This window comes from Ruditapes philippinarum, unplaced genomic scaffold (genome assembly GCF_026571515.1).
Source record: "Ruditapes philippinarum isolate M1 unplaced genomic scaffold, ASM2657151v2 ctg4424_1_1_1_1, whole genome shotgun sequence".
NCBI lineage: Eukaryota > Metazoa > Mollusca > Bivalvia > Venerida > Veneridae > Ruditapes > Ruditapes philippinarum.
Window position 1 is genome coordinate 8,989 of NW_026861251.1, and position 18,191 is coordinate 27,179.

The following is an 18,191-nucleotide window of genomic DNA, read 5'->3' on the forward strand; positions in this document are numbered from 1 at the left end:
CCACTAGAGTGTTAACAAGCTTTTTCTATTTTTAGCTCCTGTGACTCATTTTTTAACCGGGTTATCTCGGGTCAAAAAACATGACCTAGAAATCATCAAAACAACCTTACTGACAAATTTCCAGAATATTTTAATCAAAATTGCAGCCACTAGAGTGTTAACAAGCTTTTTTCTATTTTTAGCTCCAGTGACCTAGTTTTTGACCGGAGATGACCCATCTTCGAACTTGACCTAGAAATCATCAAAACAACCTTCCTGAAAAATTTCCAGAATATTTGGATGAAAACTGCAGCCACAAGAGTGCTTACAAGCTTTTTCTATTTTTAGCTCTTGTGACCTAGTTTTTGACCCGAGATAACCCATCTGTGACTGCTAGACTGTTAACAACCCAATTGTTGACGACGCACGACTACGGACGCCGGACATAGGCCAATCACTATACCTCACCTTGACCACTTCGTGGTCAGGTGAGCTAAAAAAACATTCCTTTTTGTAAATTAAGGTGAGAATATCAGTTGTTTCTTCTCTTTAAGACATTGATTCCCATAGTAATACATCTCCAAGAATCTTCCGACAAAAAAAGCTAATGTCATAAATTTTAGCTGATGAAAATAGACTACTGTAGTGAGTTAACAAATGACTTTGACAAATAATTACTTTAATAAATGGAATGGTAGTCCATTTCTTTGCACCAAGAAAGTTCACACTATACAAAATAATAATTTCTACTTTTGACTGCAATACATATATTTAAATGAACGTAATGCTAATGAATTCTATAAAATACGGTCGATTCTGTTTATCATTTGTCAAATCTTATACTCGCTTGTGAGTGGTGAAATAATTCCCTTGATTTAAATAGAAATATATAGTTATCATCCCTAATAACTTCAAATCTAAGATTAGTTCGCACGAAGTCACGTTTTTCTATACTCAATACCTCACGTAATACTCCTTTGTGAACGTTTGCTTCCACCTCAACAGATTGGTCAAGATCAAGAAGACTTTCAACAAATGTACGCCATGTGTCCAGAGTCATTCTTATTAATGTGTGTTGAATGTGTGTAAGATTTTTCATTTCTGGTGTTACAGTAAGAGCGTTTTCATCTATATCTACATTATGTAATGTGAGTTTTCTAAGTTGATGTAATGTATGTACAACATTACCTACTTGTTTACTGTATTGAAATGACCTTAAGCAGAGTTCAGTCAGACTGCTGGCATTTGATACTAAAGTAAAATCTAATAAACCATGGTCAATTTTCAGATGTTCAAGGTGATCAGTGTTTAAGTTGTAAAATTTCATACAATTACAATCTGAAAGCACAAGTTTCTGTAAATTGTGACCAGAAAGATCTATTGCAGGCAAAACACCCTGATCTTGATACATTTGTGTCAAAGTCAGTTGTTTTAAAGTAGTTTTTTGTTGTAATAACGATACAAGTGGTACATTACCAAAAAAACATTCTATGTGTAATCCAATGAGTTTGTTTGCGTTTGATAAAAAATTTAAGTCAATCATAGTGTTTTGACCATGTCTTAATGAAAATCCCTCCTGGCCAAAAATATATACCTGTTCAAGGTGATCAGTGTTTAATCCTGTTATTACTAAACCAGGACAACCGTCCACCTTCAGTGTTTGTAGTTGGTTTTGTCTAGACAGATCAACATCAACATTATCACGGATATTGGTAAATGTCAGTTGTCTTAAAGTTGTCTGTAGTAATAACAGTTCCAGAATAGGATTCAATTTTACTGTTTCAGCATAAAGTTCCTTAAATTTGCTTGTATAAGATGACAGTTTTAAAGTGCCTATATTGGAACATTGAAAAATATGTCCTTGTTCAAGGTGATCTGTGTTTAATCCTGTTATTACTAAACCAGGACAATATTCCAGCTTCAGTGTTTGTAGTTGGTTTTGTCTAGACAGATCAACATCAACATTATCACGGATATTGGTTAATGTCAGTTGTCTTAAAGTTGTCTTTAGTAATAACTGTTCCAGAATAGGTTTCAATTGAACTGTTTCAGCATAAAGTTCCTTAAATTTGCTTGTACTAGATGACAGTTTTAAAGTGTGTATTGTGGGACATTTAAAAATATGTACATGTTCAAGCTGTTCAACATTTAATCCTGTAATTAAAATATCAGGACACTTTATCATCTTAAGTGTTTGGAGATGTGTCTGATTAGACAAGTCAATATGATAACGTTGACCCTGTGATACACAATCAGCATCATTATTCTCAATGCAAAGCTCTGTCAGTTGTTGGGCATTTGATAAAAATTCAAAATTAATTATACCAGGGCAGTTTTCAATGTGAACTTGTTTAAGTTGTTCAGTGTTTATGCCAGAAATTCTCATATCATCACATGAAGAAAGCTCAAGTTTCTGCATCTGGTTCTGTCTAGTCAGGTCAACTGTAGCATGTTCTTCGACATCATCTTCTTCAATATCTACACGATGAAGCGTCAACTGTTTTACAGACAATTGTTCTGATAATAATGAAATATCTGTCCTCTTAAAGGAAACACATTCGATATTCAAGTATTGCAAAAGTTTGCATTGTGTGAGGTACTCCACTACATCATTTTTTGGTGAATCTTCAAATGCCAGAGAAATCACATTATCAGTGTTTATCCTTTGTAGAGACGGACTAGGCTCAAGATCACTTATACATAGATCGCTGATATTGACCAATGTCCTACAAAATGAACCACACTCTTTGAGACAGTCTACCATCAGCCGTTGTATCTGAACAATCTCATCATTTCTGTATAACGTTTCACACTCATTTGTTCTAAGATGTGAAATGTGTTTGTCTCTATTCACAATACAGGAAATCCTTTTTGACAAATCACCAATAAGTAAGGGCGATAAACCGCAAATCATTTTAATCACATTGGACAACTGTAATACGTCAAAAGATGATGTACATGTACCAAGCAACTCATCTACAACCTTATGTTTTCCATTGTTCTGTTTCACTGGACGTGAGTCTGCTTGTTCCATGCAACAACATATCGTTACATATAATGCAACAAAAAACTCAAGATAAGAGAAATGGATGAAATCCAGCTGTGTGTCTTCGAATGTTGGGTTATAGCACTTACTCTCATTCAAGATGCCCAATCGTGTAAGCTTAACCACATCACATTTTGGTAAGTCTCTTTTGCTTATGTAAGCACAAGCATTTGTTCCTTGTAATTTTCCAGAGAGACATTTTTCAAATGCAGTACGACCTAGGAGAAATAGGACACGTTTGTTGTTCTCTAATCTTGGAAATTTTTTTAACAAATCGGGCTTTGTTGGGTTTGTGAAATCTTCCAAAGTCTGACATTCATCAGTGTCATCTTCATCCTTACCTCGGTCTGACCAACCAAACATGGTATTTAAAATCTGACAGTAAGTTTCGCCAATTGATTCACCAATGTCTTCATCATTACAGTATAACCAAAGAAATTGTTGCAAAAGCAATGGCGTTTTCTCCACATGCTCAATCTGTTTTGACAGCAAAATAGCTATGAATTTATCATAAGATTTTTTGATTGAAAAGGTGTCATAATCAATAATGTATCGTTTAATGAATGGTTTCAATGATCTACTAGATATACCTAATAATTTTAACTGGAGATCAATTTCGGATTTTTTCAAATTAAGTATTCCTTTTGCTGATGGTCTCGATAATGTAAGGACTGTTGCGTCTTTAGCCCTGTCTCCGTTTGGAATTCCGTAACTTACGTGTGGTCTACGAACAACATCCTTAGGTGGCCTCCATTCATCCAAACTATCAACAATGATAAGACAACGCATTGAGTCTTCCTGAAATATTCTGTCAATCAAATCTGTATCTGAAATAAGATCTTTTGTGAGTTCCTTAATCATATCAACAATGACATCTGACTGAAATGTTGACATATTTTGCAGTGGTAAAAAGAAAAGAAATTCATACTGCCCTATCTGACTGACATCGTCGTCACACCTTTTTTCCATAATGTTGTCACTGCATACCATTCTGTCACAAGCATTTTCGTAGCGAATTGAACTTTTGGTCGAACCCGTTACAGCAGTACACCAGTTTTCAATCATCATTTTACAGAACGTACTCTTTCCTGTTCCAACATCACCTAATATGTAAATCTTCCTATTCTGCCGCCCTTTTGTTTGAAAGATGTCTTGATATCCTTTTACCTTCGCTTTCGTCTTCCTCTTACCTTTATCCAGATTTGCTGATTGATTTGCATCAACAACCTCTATCTCAGGAGGTACATATACATCTTTAACGTTGATGCTATCTTCTTGTTGTTTCAAAGGAGAAAGTGATGTCTTCACATAATACTTCTGGTAAGATTCAACAAGCTTATCTTGTAGCTCTGTGAAATAGTAAAACGGTAATTTCATTTTTCTTTAGGTCGTTGAGAAATTATGTTACTTGCAGTGATTTATGGAGATCTAATAATTGTCAACATTCCAAAAAGCAAAAACAAATAGTGTCAACCTAACCTAAATATTAGTTTATGTTTATAGGAGTTTTATCGTTTTTCGACATTGTATCATTTAATCTAATCCACATTTGACACTGGGTACAAATATACCAAGCAAACAGCTCTAAGTCTATCTTCACGCTGTAACATTCATTTCTGATCAAACTAGACTAGCAGTCGTATAGGTGTTGTAGTTATATTTAAAAGTCAATCTTGATGTAAAATATTCTCTGCCAAACGATGGTTATTCATCAAGGCACTATTTACGAGATGTATATGCCGCTTTTATTTGAACAAACTTGGTAGACACCCATTAGAAAATGTTTAATGCTAAATATCTAAGCACTAACTTATTGGGTTTTTAAAAAAAAAGTTTTATAGGTTTGTATAATATACATATAAGGAAAATCAATGACCCCTTGGGCTGGGCTAATTTTGGCCCCAGGGCTTTTATTTGAACAAACTTGATAGACACTCATCAGGAGATGTTTGATGCCAAATATTTAAGCTCTAGCTCTTTTGGTTTTTAAAAGAGGATGTTTAAGTTTTTACTATATACATATAAAGAAAATCAATGACCCCCCCCCCCCCTCCCGGGGCGGGACTAATTTTGTCCCCAATGCTTTTATTTGAACAAACTTGGTAAACACTCACCAGACAATGTTTCATGCCAAATATTTAAGCTCTAGCTCTTTCGGATGTTTAAAGAAGATTTTTAAGGTTTTGCTAATAACATATAAGGAAAAGCAAAACCCTCTGGGGTGGGGCCAATTCTGACCTCATGGCTTTAATTTGAACAAACTTGAAATACACTTACTAGAAGATGTTTCATGCCAAATATCTAAGCTCGACCTCTTTGGGTTTTTTAAAAAAAGATATTTTAAGTTTTTTTTCTTTCGGTTACCATGGCAACCAGAGTTCTGCATGGAATCAAATTCTTTAAACAAGATACCAAGGACCATTCCTGTGAAGTTTGGATGAAATTGACTTAGCAGTTTATGAAGAGATGTCGTTTAAAGTAAAAGTTTACGGACGACGTTCTAACAGGAGAGTAATTATGTGGCTACTCTATTGTTCTCTCTATTGTTCTTTTTAGCAACACAAAAGAAAATAGCCACATAAAAGCAATGAATGACATCAAAGAGAAAGAACAGTAACATATTGTCCCTCTAGCCACATAATTACTCTCCTGTGAGTGCGGACGGACAGATGGGCGACGGACGGCCGGACAGATGGGCCCCGGACGGACGCCGGACGAAAAGTGATCACAAAAGCTTACCGTGTCACTTTGTGACAGGTAAGCTTAAAAAAACAACATTTTTTTTCATGTCAGTTCAAGGGCAGCAATTCTGATAATTTTTGTGCTAGAGTTAAAACCTTGTCACATATGATGTGGTTGATGACCAGAAATTTATGTTTGAAGTTTGAAATAAATACCTTAAGAAATAAAGAACTTATAGTGAAAAAGCCTTAAAATAGAATCAGGAATCTTGACGAAGTTGCCGACGTTTGTTTAAGTATGACAGCTCTCATTATACTCCTTATAGTCAAGATTAAAGAGATGTATATAATTTCATTACTACCATCTATCTATATTTTTTAAGTTTCATAAAAAATTTCAGCTTTTATTTGACTTATCACAAATATTGTTATATTTGCCACGTTTTAAGCCTATTTGTTGCCATGGCAACCTTTTTTCTTCAAAATAGGTGAAAAGGAAAAGATATGCATAATCTCCATACTGCCATCTACCCATATTTCAAGTTTCATAAAACTATTTTTAGAAGTTGTTGCATTATCACTAGATCCAGTTTATGTGTTAAATTTGTTACATTTTCTGTCTATTTGTTGTCATAGCAACCAGAATTTTCAACAAAGGAAGAAAAAAAAGACGTGCATGATTTCCATACTGCCATCTATAGAATAAAGAATCTCCAGACTGCCATCTACCAATATTTCAAGTTTCATAAAAATATTTTCAGTATTTTATTTGTTATCACTGGATTCAGTTTATGTGTAAAATTTGCCATATTTTCAGTCTATTAGTTGCCATAGCAACCAGAATTATCATCATAGGAAGAAAAGAAAAAGACGTGCATAATTTCCATACTGCCATCTATGCATATATCAAGTTTCATAAAAATATTTTAATACTTTTTGTGTTATTGCGGGATCCAGTTTTGTGGACGGCCAGACAGGTGAACAGACGTGCCATTTAAATGGACTAAGGGGTCATTTCTTTTGCTATTTTCTTTTATTTAATAGAGGGCCATGGCCCCTTATGCCATTGTAAATACAAAAAAATTTCCTGTAATGTCAAGGTTATTTTAGGTCAAGGTCAACTCAAGTTTGATCTTCTTTAAGGCATTATCCCTAAAGTAGTTTTGCTTAAGTATGAAGACCATCCGTTTAAAAAAGCCATAGCCAATTATAGCAAAATCAAACAAACTTAGGTTTCTTTTTTGCTACAAAAACATACGTCTCTAATGTATACAAAAAGCTGACCCTTCTGGGTTTGGACCCATGATCCTCAGTTTCGATGCAGTTGACAGTAATTCTAGCCTATGTGAATACTCTTCAAAGCGGAAGTAATGCATAAACAGGGTTATATCTTAAGTCATAGTTTCAAATGAGCAAGATTTAGTTTGATGGTTTTATATTTATTTTTAGAAGGGAATGATAAACAATCGACGACAGGATAAGCTAAAGTTTATGCAAACATCCTACCAAAAATGAAATTATAACTCTAGTAAGGAATGATTTCTCTTAAAGTAGGTAATAAATTTGTATACCTTTTTTCCCTTTGACGTAATCTAAACGTTTCTTCAACATCTGTCGTATACAGTCTAATTCTCCATCTGTGCGTTCTAATGACGTTACACGCTTAAATATAAAATGAACCTATTATTTGTTTGTGAACTTTCAAACGATGTAAGTTATCGTATAGATAAATATCCTGTTTGAACGACTATGCTCTTTATAAAAAAGAGGGCCATGATGGTCCTGAAATCGCTCACCTGTATATTGGCCCCTGGGCCAAACCTAATTTTAAACCAGGGGCTTTTATTGTAACAAACTTGGTGGACACCCGTTAGAAGATGTTTCATGATAAATGTCTAAGTTCTTGCTCTTTGTGGTTTTTATAAAAAGATTTTTTACTACATACAAATAGGGAAAAACAATGAGGCCCCCTCCCTGAGGGGGACATTTTGACCAAACTTGGTAGACACTCACTAAAAGATAGTTCTTTGAGTTTAATATAAGACGTTTTTTTAAGTTTTGACTATATACATATAAGAAAAAACAATGACCTCTGGGGCGGGGCCAATTTTAACCAAAGGGCCCATATTTGAACAATCTTGGTAGACACCCATTAGAAGATGTTTCATGCTAAATATCTTAGCTCTATCGCTTTTGGCATTTTGGCCCTCATATTGTCTTTAAAGCATGACTGAAGCATAAGCGTATAGAAACATATCTAATATATGCTTCTTATGGTGTATAAATCTTTAAACAGAAATATTTTTTTCAAATGAACTTGTCCTAGAGCCCTAGCTCCAGAGGCCCCTAAACTTTTTAGTTGTTGAGACCCCAAAAAGGGACCAATCAAATTAAGATGAGCCTTTAATAAAAAAACTACCTACGAATGCTACAGATTTGGTGATCATCCGTCAATTTGGTCAGCAGAAAAATATTTTAAAAGGTTTTCTATCTTTAGTTCTAGAGAACCCATATAGGGGCCAATTAAATATGATCACATTTGATAAAAGACTATCTAAAAATGCTACAGACAAAGTTTGGTAATCATCAATCAATTAGTTCAGTATATGTCTAAAGGTTTTTCTTTTTTAGTTCAAGAGACCCCAAAAATAGAGGCCAATCAAATTAATAGGAGCACATTTTGTAAAGAACTACCTAAGAATGCTACAGACAAAGTTTGGTGATCATCCATCAATTAGCTCAGTGATACAAGATGTCTAAACATTTTTATTTCATTTTTCCCCTTAAAGGGGCCACTTGAAATGATATGAGCAACTTTAAGAGTGCTTGTCACAAGGATGCTACAGACCAAATTTCATGTAAATATGCCCAGCAGTTTTAGAGAAGAAGTTGAATATTGACGAATGACGACTGAAGACGGACGCCGAAGCATCCCTCTTTGATATTAATAGCTCACCCGGAATCTTCGGTACTGGTGAGCTTTCAATCAGGCACTGTTGTACATTAGTGCATTATTTAGTTTCAATCAAAATGCATTAAATTATTGACCCTCAATCGCTCATTAAAATCTTGTTTTGAACACTATACTTCATAATAATTATGTAAAGGATTCTTTTTCTTATTTCAGTTGTGATGTTTAAAACAAATAACCTGTTACTATCCAACAATTATTGACTTCAGAATCTTTCAAAAGCAGCTCTAAAAGTCATTTTTTAACTTGTCAATTAGATACATGATAAAAGAAATTAACCACTTTATATTGTAGCTGTTGTATATGTTAATATTATCATTTATTTCAGTTTATCTCTATATGAGTATCAGTCGGATGAATGAATAAAAATATCTTACCTTTAAATTAAAGACTATATTTCAATTTTGGTTTGTACAAAAAGATTTCAAATTTTGTTAATTCGTTATGTTAATTCAGAAGATCATACTGAAAGTAAGTACATGAATGCATGTTCTCTTTTAGTGTAAACATTGTATGTTACCTTCTCTAAATAAAGATTACATTATTATTGTTATAATAATTATTATTATTTTGAACAAGTTGTATTCAATCAAAATTAGAAAGGAAACTGCTGTTATGCTGATAAAAATTGTTACAGCACACATGCACAACGGACAACAGTTGATCGTATATGAGCTAGATAATACAGTGGAGAGAGAGAGACACACAGAGAGAGAGAGACAGAGACAGAGAGAGAGAAAGAGGGGGGAGAGAGAGAGACACACACACAGACAGACAAGCGGACAGACAGACATACAGACAGATATACATGTCTTATGTGATATTTATTCAAAAATGATGACTAACTTTTTCCACAGATGAAAAGTCTTTTTCCAGTTTTCCCAATCTTTCAGAAACATCTGTTTCCAGTTTCTTTACTCTTATAGAAACGTATGTTTCCAATTTCTCCACTCTTTCTGAAACGCGTGTTTCCACTTTCTCCACTCTTTCAGAAACGCCTGTTTCCAGTTTCTTTATTCTTTTATATAATATTTCGCTGTGTTTGTCAAATTCTTTGACAGCTCCGTGTATACTGTTTTGTATTGTCTTCTTAGCTGTACTTGTTACCTGATCACTGACATCTTTAACATCTTCTTTATGTTTGTCTGCTGCTTGTTGCAATTTTTCTACAATATCTTTCTTTTCATCACTAATGGAATTCTTTGCATCTTGAATCGCCTGTTTTATTTCTTCTGATTTCAGGTTTAAGGATGCTGATACCTCTCTACATACCTCGACCTCATTGTGGGTGGTGATTAAGAAATCACTATTCTTTAACTGGCAATGATAAATAAGAAGAAAATAATCTTTAACACAGAGCAGTACTGTGATAACTGTGATATATATATATATCCGACTATACACGCTATATTTCAAGATGTATGCAGGTATTTTGCACCTATCCTTTTCCTAGCTACATGCAAAACGTATTTAATAACTTCTCATTTCATAGTTATTTTACAGTATGCAGAATGCCAACATAAAAATATATCATTATCATTAGCAAAAATCAATGTTGGACATATATTTGCAGATATACATAATCTACACAACTCCAACAATTATATAGTAATATAAAAACAGTGTGCAAATATGTATAGATAACTTTTACTCAAAATGCACCTATTTTTATTAGAAATGTAAAATATAAATATCTAATGTATTAAATATCATATATATGTATAGTACTCAAATATTAAAAGAAAAATAGTATTTTATCGTCATAGAGGGCCGCTTTCAGGGACATTTTCTTTTATTTTTCAAATTTTGGCAAAAGAAGTGCATGCAATGTTGATTCCACAACATAATTTAATGCATTACCAGTAAAACATTCATGTAAAACAACAATTTAGGTAGTAAGAATAACAAGTGAAGAGCAAGTCAGACCCATCAGTATTATACGTAGTTGTTTCAATATTTTCGACTTATTTTATTATAAATGTATCAGTTTGAGCAAAGTGCTTGATTTATTATAATAACATTACTTAAGTAAATTCAGGGAGGGGGGCTTTTTATATTTACTAAAGACTTGGAAATGATTTATGAACCTTTTGCAGTTACGTCTGAAACCAAATGTGTAAGCTAAGATATTATCGATATTGTTTAAGATAAATAAATGTAACAGCTTGGATGCCACATATGTGTTCCTTTATCACATTCCCATGTTTAAAACTTTATGTAACTTTTGTAACGAACCACAAGACAATGCTACATTAAGTTCTTACATTCTATGAATAACAGCTTTTGAAAAAACTGAACTGAATCAAGTACAAATAGGGGAATATTTTTTTTTTAATCCAAGACAGACTTATTTCCTCATGTCTGGAAGAGGGGAAGTATACAAAATTTCAAGTAATGCTTCAACTGATAAAGGAAATGATTGGATTGGTACGAAAGCTTAACCAAAAGTGTGACGTTGATGCCCAGGTGAGTAGGATAGCACTCCCTATATATTATTGTTAAAGCGAATGTTAGATGATTACATATTCAATCTTTTGTATGGTTATCATGATTACCAGGTATCAATCAATGCTTTAAACACATTTGAGTGATCAATAAGAACCTATTTATTGCTTCCATTATTCGTTCAATAATTAGACATGTCTAAAAATATTGAAATAATTTCATAGATTTCTATTATGTAGTACTAGATATATTAAAAAAAATATTTGCACTCATTACTCGTAAGTATTGAAATAATTTTCCTTCTCATTTTAAACGAAAATGATTCAAAGACAGAAAAGGCCGGGTTGCATTTGTATACCAAATATCATGAGGATGTGATGTTAGGAAAATTTTCTACCATTGACCATTAATGTCAAAACTTAACTAAGTCGGTAAACAGGAAGTCGATGAGGGACAGACCTGAAATCAAATCCCATGGCATGAGTCCACGTGTTTATGTTATATACAAAATATCAGTAGTCTGTATGTGATAATTTGCACAGTATAGAACCACGTGAAAAAGCTGTATACCAAATATCAAGATGCTGTGATAAGAAGTTGCTGAAAAAACTGTTACGAAATTTTATATGTGCTGATTGATATGTAATTATATAAAACTTAATAAATTTGTTTTTATTTTCACAATTTATTTAAATCGTTGTAAATGAAAAAGAAAAAGAAAACATTTTTTACAAAATCATTTTTGTATTATTAACGATTTTGTTTTATAATATTTAAACAATATTTCGTCATATTACAAATCTATATTTCTTAAAATCAGTTAAGAGTTAACATATTAAGTAAGACCTGTTATGATCAGATTTATAGACAAGAGGGCCATGATGGCCCTGAGTCGCTTACCAGAAATAACTGCTTTTCAGTGTTGAAATTATCCATTATCAACATTTTCTAATATTAAATTTGAGCAAAGACTATGTTTAAACAAACATTTGAAGAAATGCCATGACCTGGGGAATTTAAGCTTTAGCTTAAACTGGGCCAATCACATTAATATGAGCAAACTAAGCCAAACTTGATAAAAGACTACCCAAGAATGCTTCAAAGTTTGGTGTTCATCTTTCAATTATTTCATTAGGAAATGATGTTCAAAGGTTTTTCCATTTTTGGCTTTAGTGGCCACTTAAAGGGGCTTATCAAATTAAAATAAGCTAATTTGATAAAAGAGTACCTAAAATGCTACAGAAAAAGTTAAGTGATCATCCATCAATTAGTTCTGTAGCAATAGACATTTAAAGACATTTCTATGGCCCCATTAAATGGGCCAATCAAATCAAAATGAGCAAACTTGATAAAAGACTACTCCAGTATGCTACAGACAAAGTTTAATGATCATCCATCAATTAGTTTTGTAGAAATAGACGTTTAAAGGTATTTCTATTTTTAGCTTTAGCGGCCCCTAAAAGGGACCAATCAAATTAATACATTCTATGAGCAAATTTGATATAAGACTACAAAAGAATGCTACAGACAAAGTTTGGTGATCATCCATCACTTAGTGATGTAGAAAATGTTAATCTTAGCCCTAGAGACCCCTAAAAGGGGCCAATTAGTTTAATATGAGCAAACTTAATAAAATACTACCCAAGAATACTACAGACAAAGTTTGGTGATCATCAATTAGTTCTGTAGTAGAAGATGTTTAAAGGTTTTTCTATTTTTAGTTCTGTTGATCCCTAAAATGGGCCAATTGAAATGACATGAGCAAATTACAGTGTGACCGTCAAAAGGATGCTACAAACCAAATTTGAAATAAATATGCCTAGCAATAATTTTAGAGAAGAAGACGATTGTTGTCGCATGACGACGGACGACGGACGCCGGAGCATCCTCCTTTTATACGTATAGCTCACCCTGAACCTTCGGTTTTGGTAAGCGTATAAAATATAATATTTTTCTGAAGAACATCTTTATCTTATAATATTAATCTAGATACGTATTTCAGTATTTCAATGTTTAAGAATTGTCTTAAAGAAAAATGTCATCAATTGCAACAAGACCAAATTTGTCAACATCATTTACCTGTTTGAGTCTGTTGACAGCTTGCTGAACCTCGGGTCTTCCTTTGAGTTGCTTTGGGTCTTCAAGAATTTCAACGATATCATCTATACATTCAAACATTTCCCCTTCTTCAATTTCCATGGTGGCTGAATGATACAATTTGTTTCTTCTTTCTCGCACCTAGAAGTTCCGTCAAGAGACTTATTTGTTTAATCAAAATATTAGACAAACACAGAAATATAAAATTATCTTTTTTTTCTCATGGTTTTCGAGAACACATTGCTTTAATTGTTAAAATTGCCCATTCAGTTTTAGTCAATCACACGAGATTGGAAGAATAGTTTGGTTCCAATATAAATGAAAATGAGCTTTCTTCTCTCACTAAAAATACAAAAACTTTATGTTGACACCTGATATTCGTAGAAGTCCATAGAAAGATCTAAAGAGTAAAATGTTCTTCGCAGATATATAATAAGTAAAACGAACAGTTTCTGGATAGTAAGACATAAGAAAACAAAGAAAGCGGTCCAAATATCATATAAGGTGTACTGAAATTGGTCAGAAAGATTGTTTTTATTATCCTAAATCCAATTTCGAATGAATATGAGTCACATGGGGTTATAACTGGGTCACAAAGCCCAATAATAATAATAATAATAATAATAATAATAATATGTTAACACGTTAGAGGCTTCTGTTTCATTTCAAATATTTAATAAATTGGTCGGAAAGGTTGTTTTGATGATTTCTAGCCTAATTTCAAATATTGGCAATCTTGGGTAAACTACTAGGTCACATAGCCCAAATATGGGCTGCAAATATTACTTTTATAGTGAGATTATATCTCATTTTTTATTCATGGTAAACACTATTCATAGTTATTAAATTCAGGGCCTTAATAATGAGGTTAGCAATTTAAAAGTCAATATGACCCTCTTGTTTATGAGTATTCTAGACAAGTTTTCTAAAGGAAAGATGTACTGACAAACGGACGGACGGACAAATTGACAGAGAACTTTTCCCAATCGTGGCAACTTGATAGCGTGTCACAGCTATTGTGAAGCAAGTAACACCAAAATTATAAAGGGCAAACACGCATTTTTTTATTGAAAGGCAATAGCTCAAAAACATTCAAACGAAAAGTAAACGCACATACACATAAAAAAACTTTGAATATTTGCAAGGACTTGAGGGGCCAATCAATCCTGTAAAATTTCATTCAAATTGTATTAGTAGTTGTCCGGAGAAACTTTAAAAAAATATAAATCATTAAAGGACCATAACTAAAAATATGAAAATTATAGGACTGGACTACAAGACTCTATACTGATCATTCCTATAAAGTATGATTGAAATGGCATCAGTAGGTTTGGAGGAGAAGTCCGGACAGACAAACTTTTTATCTGCTCTGCAATATCAATTAATTTATAAAACAACGTATGTCTTATGTTTTCCAAAGTGAAAAAAGTCGACAAAATACGCACAAATTACTTTTCTTTAAACAATTTATCTAAATCAATCAGAAAATATATAAACGATTCAGGAAACCAAGATCTTATCTAACGCCAAATTTCAAGAGACGCATGCGATGCCGTCTTTGAACATTTCCGTGTTTCTCATTATTTTAATGCACAAACATTAATAATGTTATAACGTATGTTTGTTCATATTTCATACATCAATAATTTATATTATAATCTAAATTATATATTTAGAATGACTCTGACAATGTAATTGTTTATGTTATAAATCCTGAACAACCAATATTGACTTACATTGACAAAAACATTTTTTCCAGCCATTGAGCATGCTAAATGCGAATGAAGATTGGTGTTATTAATGAAGACATGGAGTAATCCAGATATGTCTATATCAGCTGCCTTTGTCTTGTCCGAATATCCAGGTGCATTGATGAAACATTTGGCGACCTCCCACGGTTCTGTACACCATCTTTGAATATCTGTATTAGCCCAGTATAGTGTTGGTGGGGTGGATCCATGGCTTCTAAATAGTTCTTCCATAATGCGATCACATATATGAAGGCGACATTTTTCCTTCTTTGTACGCAAACAATTACACTTATGTTGACCCCAGTAGCACTCATTTTTACCTGCAGAATTTATTATGCATGCATGTGTCGGTTTCAGGTTTCCAATGATGCACCGAGTACAGATAATACCAGGTGTGTAATTTATAGCACTAAGAATTCTCTTATGATCTTGTTTAACAACATCATCAGCAAAGCCTTCCAGTCCTTGTTTTAGATATTTATATGCCAGTCCACCTCTCACCCAGTTTCTGTATTTTCTTTTCTCTATTTCAACTTGGTGACTCATCGTTTGGAATGTCCCTTTAGCAGTGTTTTAGTATGCATTTCCTGCTGTCTAACTTTCGTTTTCGGTGTTCTCTAACAAAATGATGGGGAAAAAATAATAGATACTTAACTTAATATAATTATTTTTTGAATTCAACCAACTATTATACAATCAACCAACTATTGTACAAGAGAAAACCTAACAACTGCTAAGATATTTTAGGACCAGTGACATACCGGCAATGAAAAAGTCTAAAACAAAATGGGTCAAAAAATGATCCGCATTAATAAGAACTCACAGATACTGAAAATGTTCATGATATTGAGACTACGTTGTTTTCTTTCGATAATCAATAATCATGCAAAGGTCGCGTTGGTCGCTGCGTAGACTAGTAATTGGAATATTTTACTTTTTTTTCAAAAATACAAAAAACTATATAAATAAAAAAATAAAATAAATAAACAAACAAACAGACAAACAAATAAATAAATAAATAAATAATGATAATTAAAATTTATCAAGTACTTTACACTTATATCTTTTGTAACTATAATAATAAATTCGTGCTTATGAAGTTATATATCAGAACTATTTATGACCGATATATAATCAAATTTCCGCGGCAATAAGCGTATGAAGTGACTGTTAAACCAAGCTTTCCTCTGAGAAATATAAACTTCACATAAGAAATACGTATTAAAGTAAAAAAAGAACAACATGTTTACACCAAAGGTGAACGTCGTGTGGCCATGACTTACACTATACACCCGTTCCACTTCTACAACCCAAAACCCTTAAAACATCATCCAAACATCATAAGTATTGACAAAAATAAATTTTATATAAAAAAAAGTTTTCATGACTATAAAAATTATAAAGGTTTTTACTCTACTCTACTCTACTCCATTTAAGTATTTTCATTCGTCCGAGGTTTTCATGTGACAAATGAAAATACTCCATTTGAAAATAATCTGCTGCGCCATTTGACTTTCATTTTGGATTGAGAATTTGACATTTAGGAAAAAAGGTGCGTGATAGTTTCATATGATGCTTTGATTGAACAATTATTACAAATAATAATTTATTTTATCATATTTAAATACGCAATACAAAGAAATATTCATTCACTGTGAATTTAGTGTGTTTTACTCGTGAGAGTTTTACCGAAACAGTGCAATAAGATCTCTTCCGAGTTTCATTTGTTGGAAAATTTGGGTTTGAATATTTCTTGCTACGTATCATAAGCGAATGTGCCAGTGTTGTTTTCTTAAAGAGTATTTCTTTATCTAAGATTTGACACCTCGATTGTTAAGATTGGTGAAAAATTGATGAATATATGCGCTGATAATTGAGATGCTAGTGATATTTTTATGCAAAATGAAAGTAGAGTAAAATACCTTTATAATTTTTGTAGTCATAAAAATTTATTTTTCATAAAACTTATTTTTGTCAATACTTATAATGTTTGGATGATGTTTTAAGGGCTTTGGGTTGAAGAGGGGGAACGGGGGTATAGTGTAAGTCATGGCCACGCGACGTTCACCTGTGGTTTACACTTGTTAATGTCGGTGGTAAGTGATGATGCCGCTTCACGAATCACGGTACTATTTTTTGGCCTGCTCACCGCATAGCCTCTCCAATTTGGATGTTTTTTTTTTCAAAAACGAAAATAGAACAAAATAAAATATATGATTCTCGATCAGATCTTATCGACGAAAGTTTCAAAGGCGAAGCAGGACCCGACTTTCCCTATTAATTAAGTATTATTTTTAAGTTGGAAAAATAGAAAAATGTAGTTTATATTATTGATTGTTTCACCCCAATTTCAAAAGAATTTAGATGTTGAATATTTGATAAAATAGCAATCTTAGTTTGTAAAATATTAAATATATAATCACTGAGAGAAACGTAAGAGATAAACTGAATATATAATTAAATAGATAAACTTATGATTATCAGATATATTGCGTGTTAAATATACTGCGTATTAAATAGTCTACATACCTCTCCATTTTAATCCGCACCAAATATTGACATGCGCACTTCATAAAAATCGATTTTAAGTCAAATTGGAAACGAGTTTTTAAAGGTACTTCACCTTATGTAGACAATGTCATATTTTTTTTACACAAAATGAGCACTTAAAATTGTTACAAGTTCACAGATATGACCATTGTATATTTTAACTATCTCAGTCAAATAATTTGAAATTATGATTAAATAAACCCGAGGGCTTCTGCAGAAGAAGATGCATTAGCTTCATTCTTGCGAAAAAGTTTACGTCTGATTCGGTAATTTCGCGTTTTATTGTTTGTTTTTTATATTATGTAATCGGTTTCGCCATGTTTCTTCACTTGCAAGCGCGATCTCATTTGACAGTTATGACAATGAAACTTCCCCGGTCGCCATTGCAGAATTACGCTTTTACATGGCTCTCTAAATCACGTGCATCAACAGCGCGTGTCCGTGTGATTTTATCCGTTAATGCATGTTTTCTTCTCTGTTAATGTATACCTGCATGCGCAATTTGGGTGCAAGAATTTATATATATGACATATAAATATCAGGGTAGATCTATATTATTATCTTTATCTAACGACTGTATTAATCGAGCAACACGATATTAGAAACTTAATTTAGACAAACATACATGTAATTTTATTACGGCTACGTCCTTATAAGTTTTAAGGTACAAC

General features: G+C 32.7%; 1 protein-coding gene across 1 annotated transcript; it reads right to left on the minus strand.

Annotated features, from left to right (window-relative positions):
• Positions 1–508: 508 nt before the first annotated feature.
• On the minus strand, positions 509–17,549 carry LOC132715039 (uncharacterized). The gene is made up of 6 exons (XM_060698010.1): positions 17,500–17,549; positions 14,956–15,587; positions 13,202–13,360; positions 9,524–9,994; positions 7,278–7,368; positions 509–4,374 (listed from the first exon to the last, which is right to left on the minus strand). The coding sequence occupies exons 2-6, from the start codon at positions 15,514–15,516 to the stop codon at positions 803–805; spliced, it is 4,854 nt and encodes a 1,617-aa protein (XP_060553993.1). The 5' UTR covers positions 15,517–15,587; positions 17,500–17,549; the 3' UTR covers positions 509–802.
• Positions 17,550–18,191: the final 642 nt, after the last annotated feature.

Excerpts from the sequence above, each read along its gene's own strand:
- LOC132715039 (XM_060698010.1), bottom strand. The coding sequence starts at position 15,516 with ATGAGTCACCAAGTTGAAATAGAGAAAAGAAAATACAGAAACTGGGTG. Across the intron at positions 13,361-14,955 it reads GAAAAAATGTTTTTGTCAAT|GTGCGAGAAAGAAGAAACAA; the intron begins GTAAGTCAATAT and ends CGGAACTTCTAG. Across the intron at positions 7,369-9,523 it reads ACTTTTCATCTGTGGAAAAA|CGTGTAACGTCATTAGAACG; the intron begins GTTAGTCATCAT and ends TTTATATTTAAG.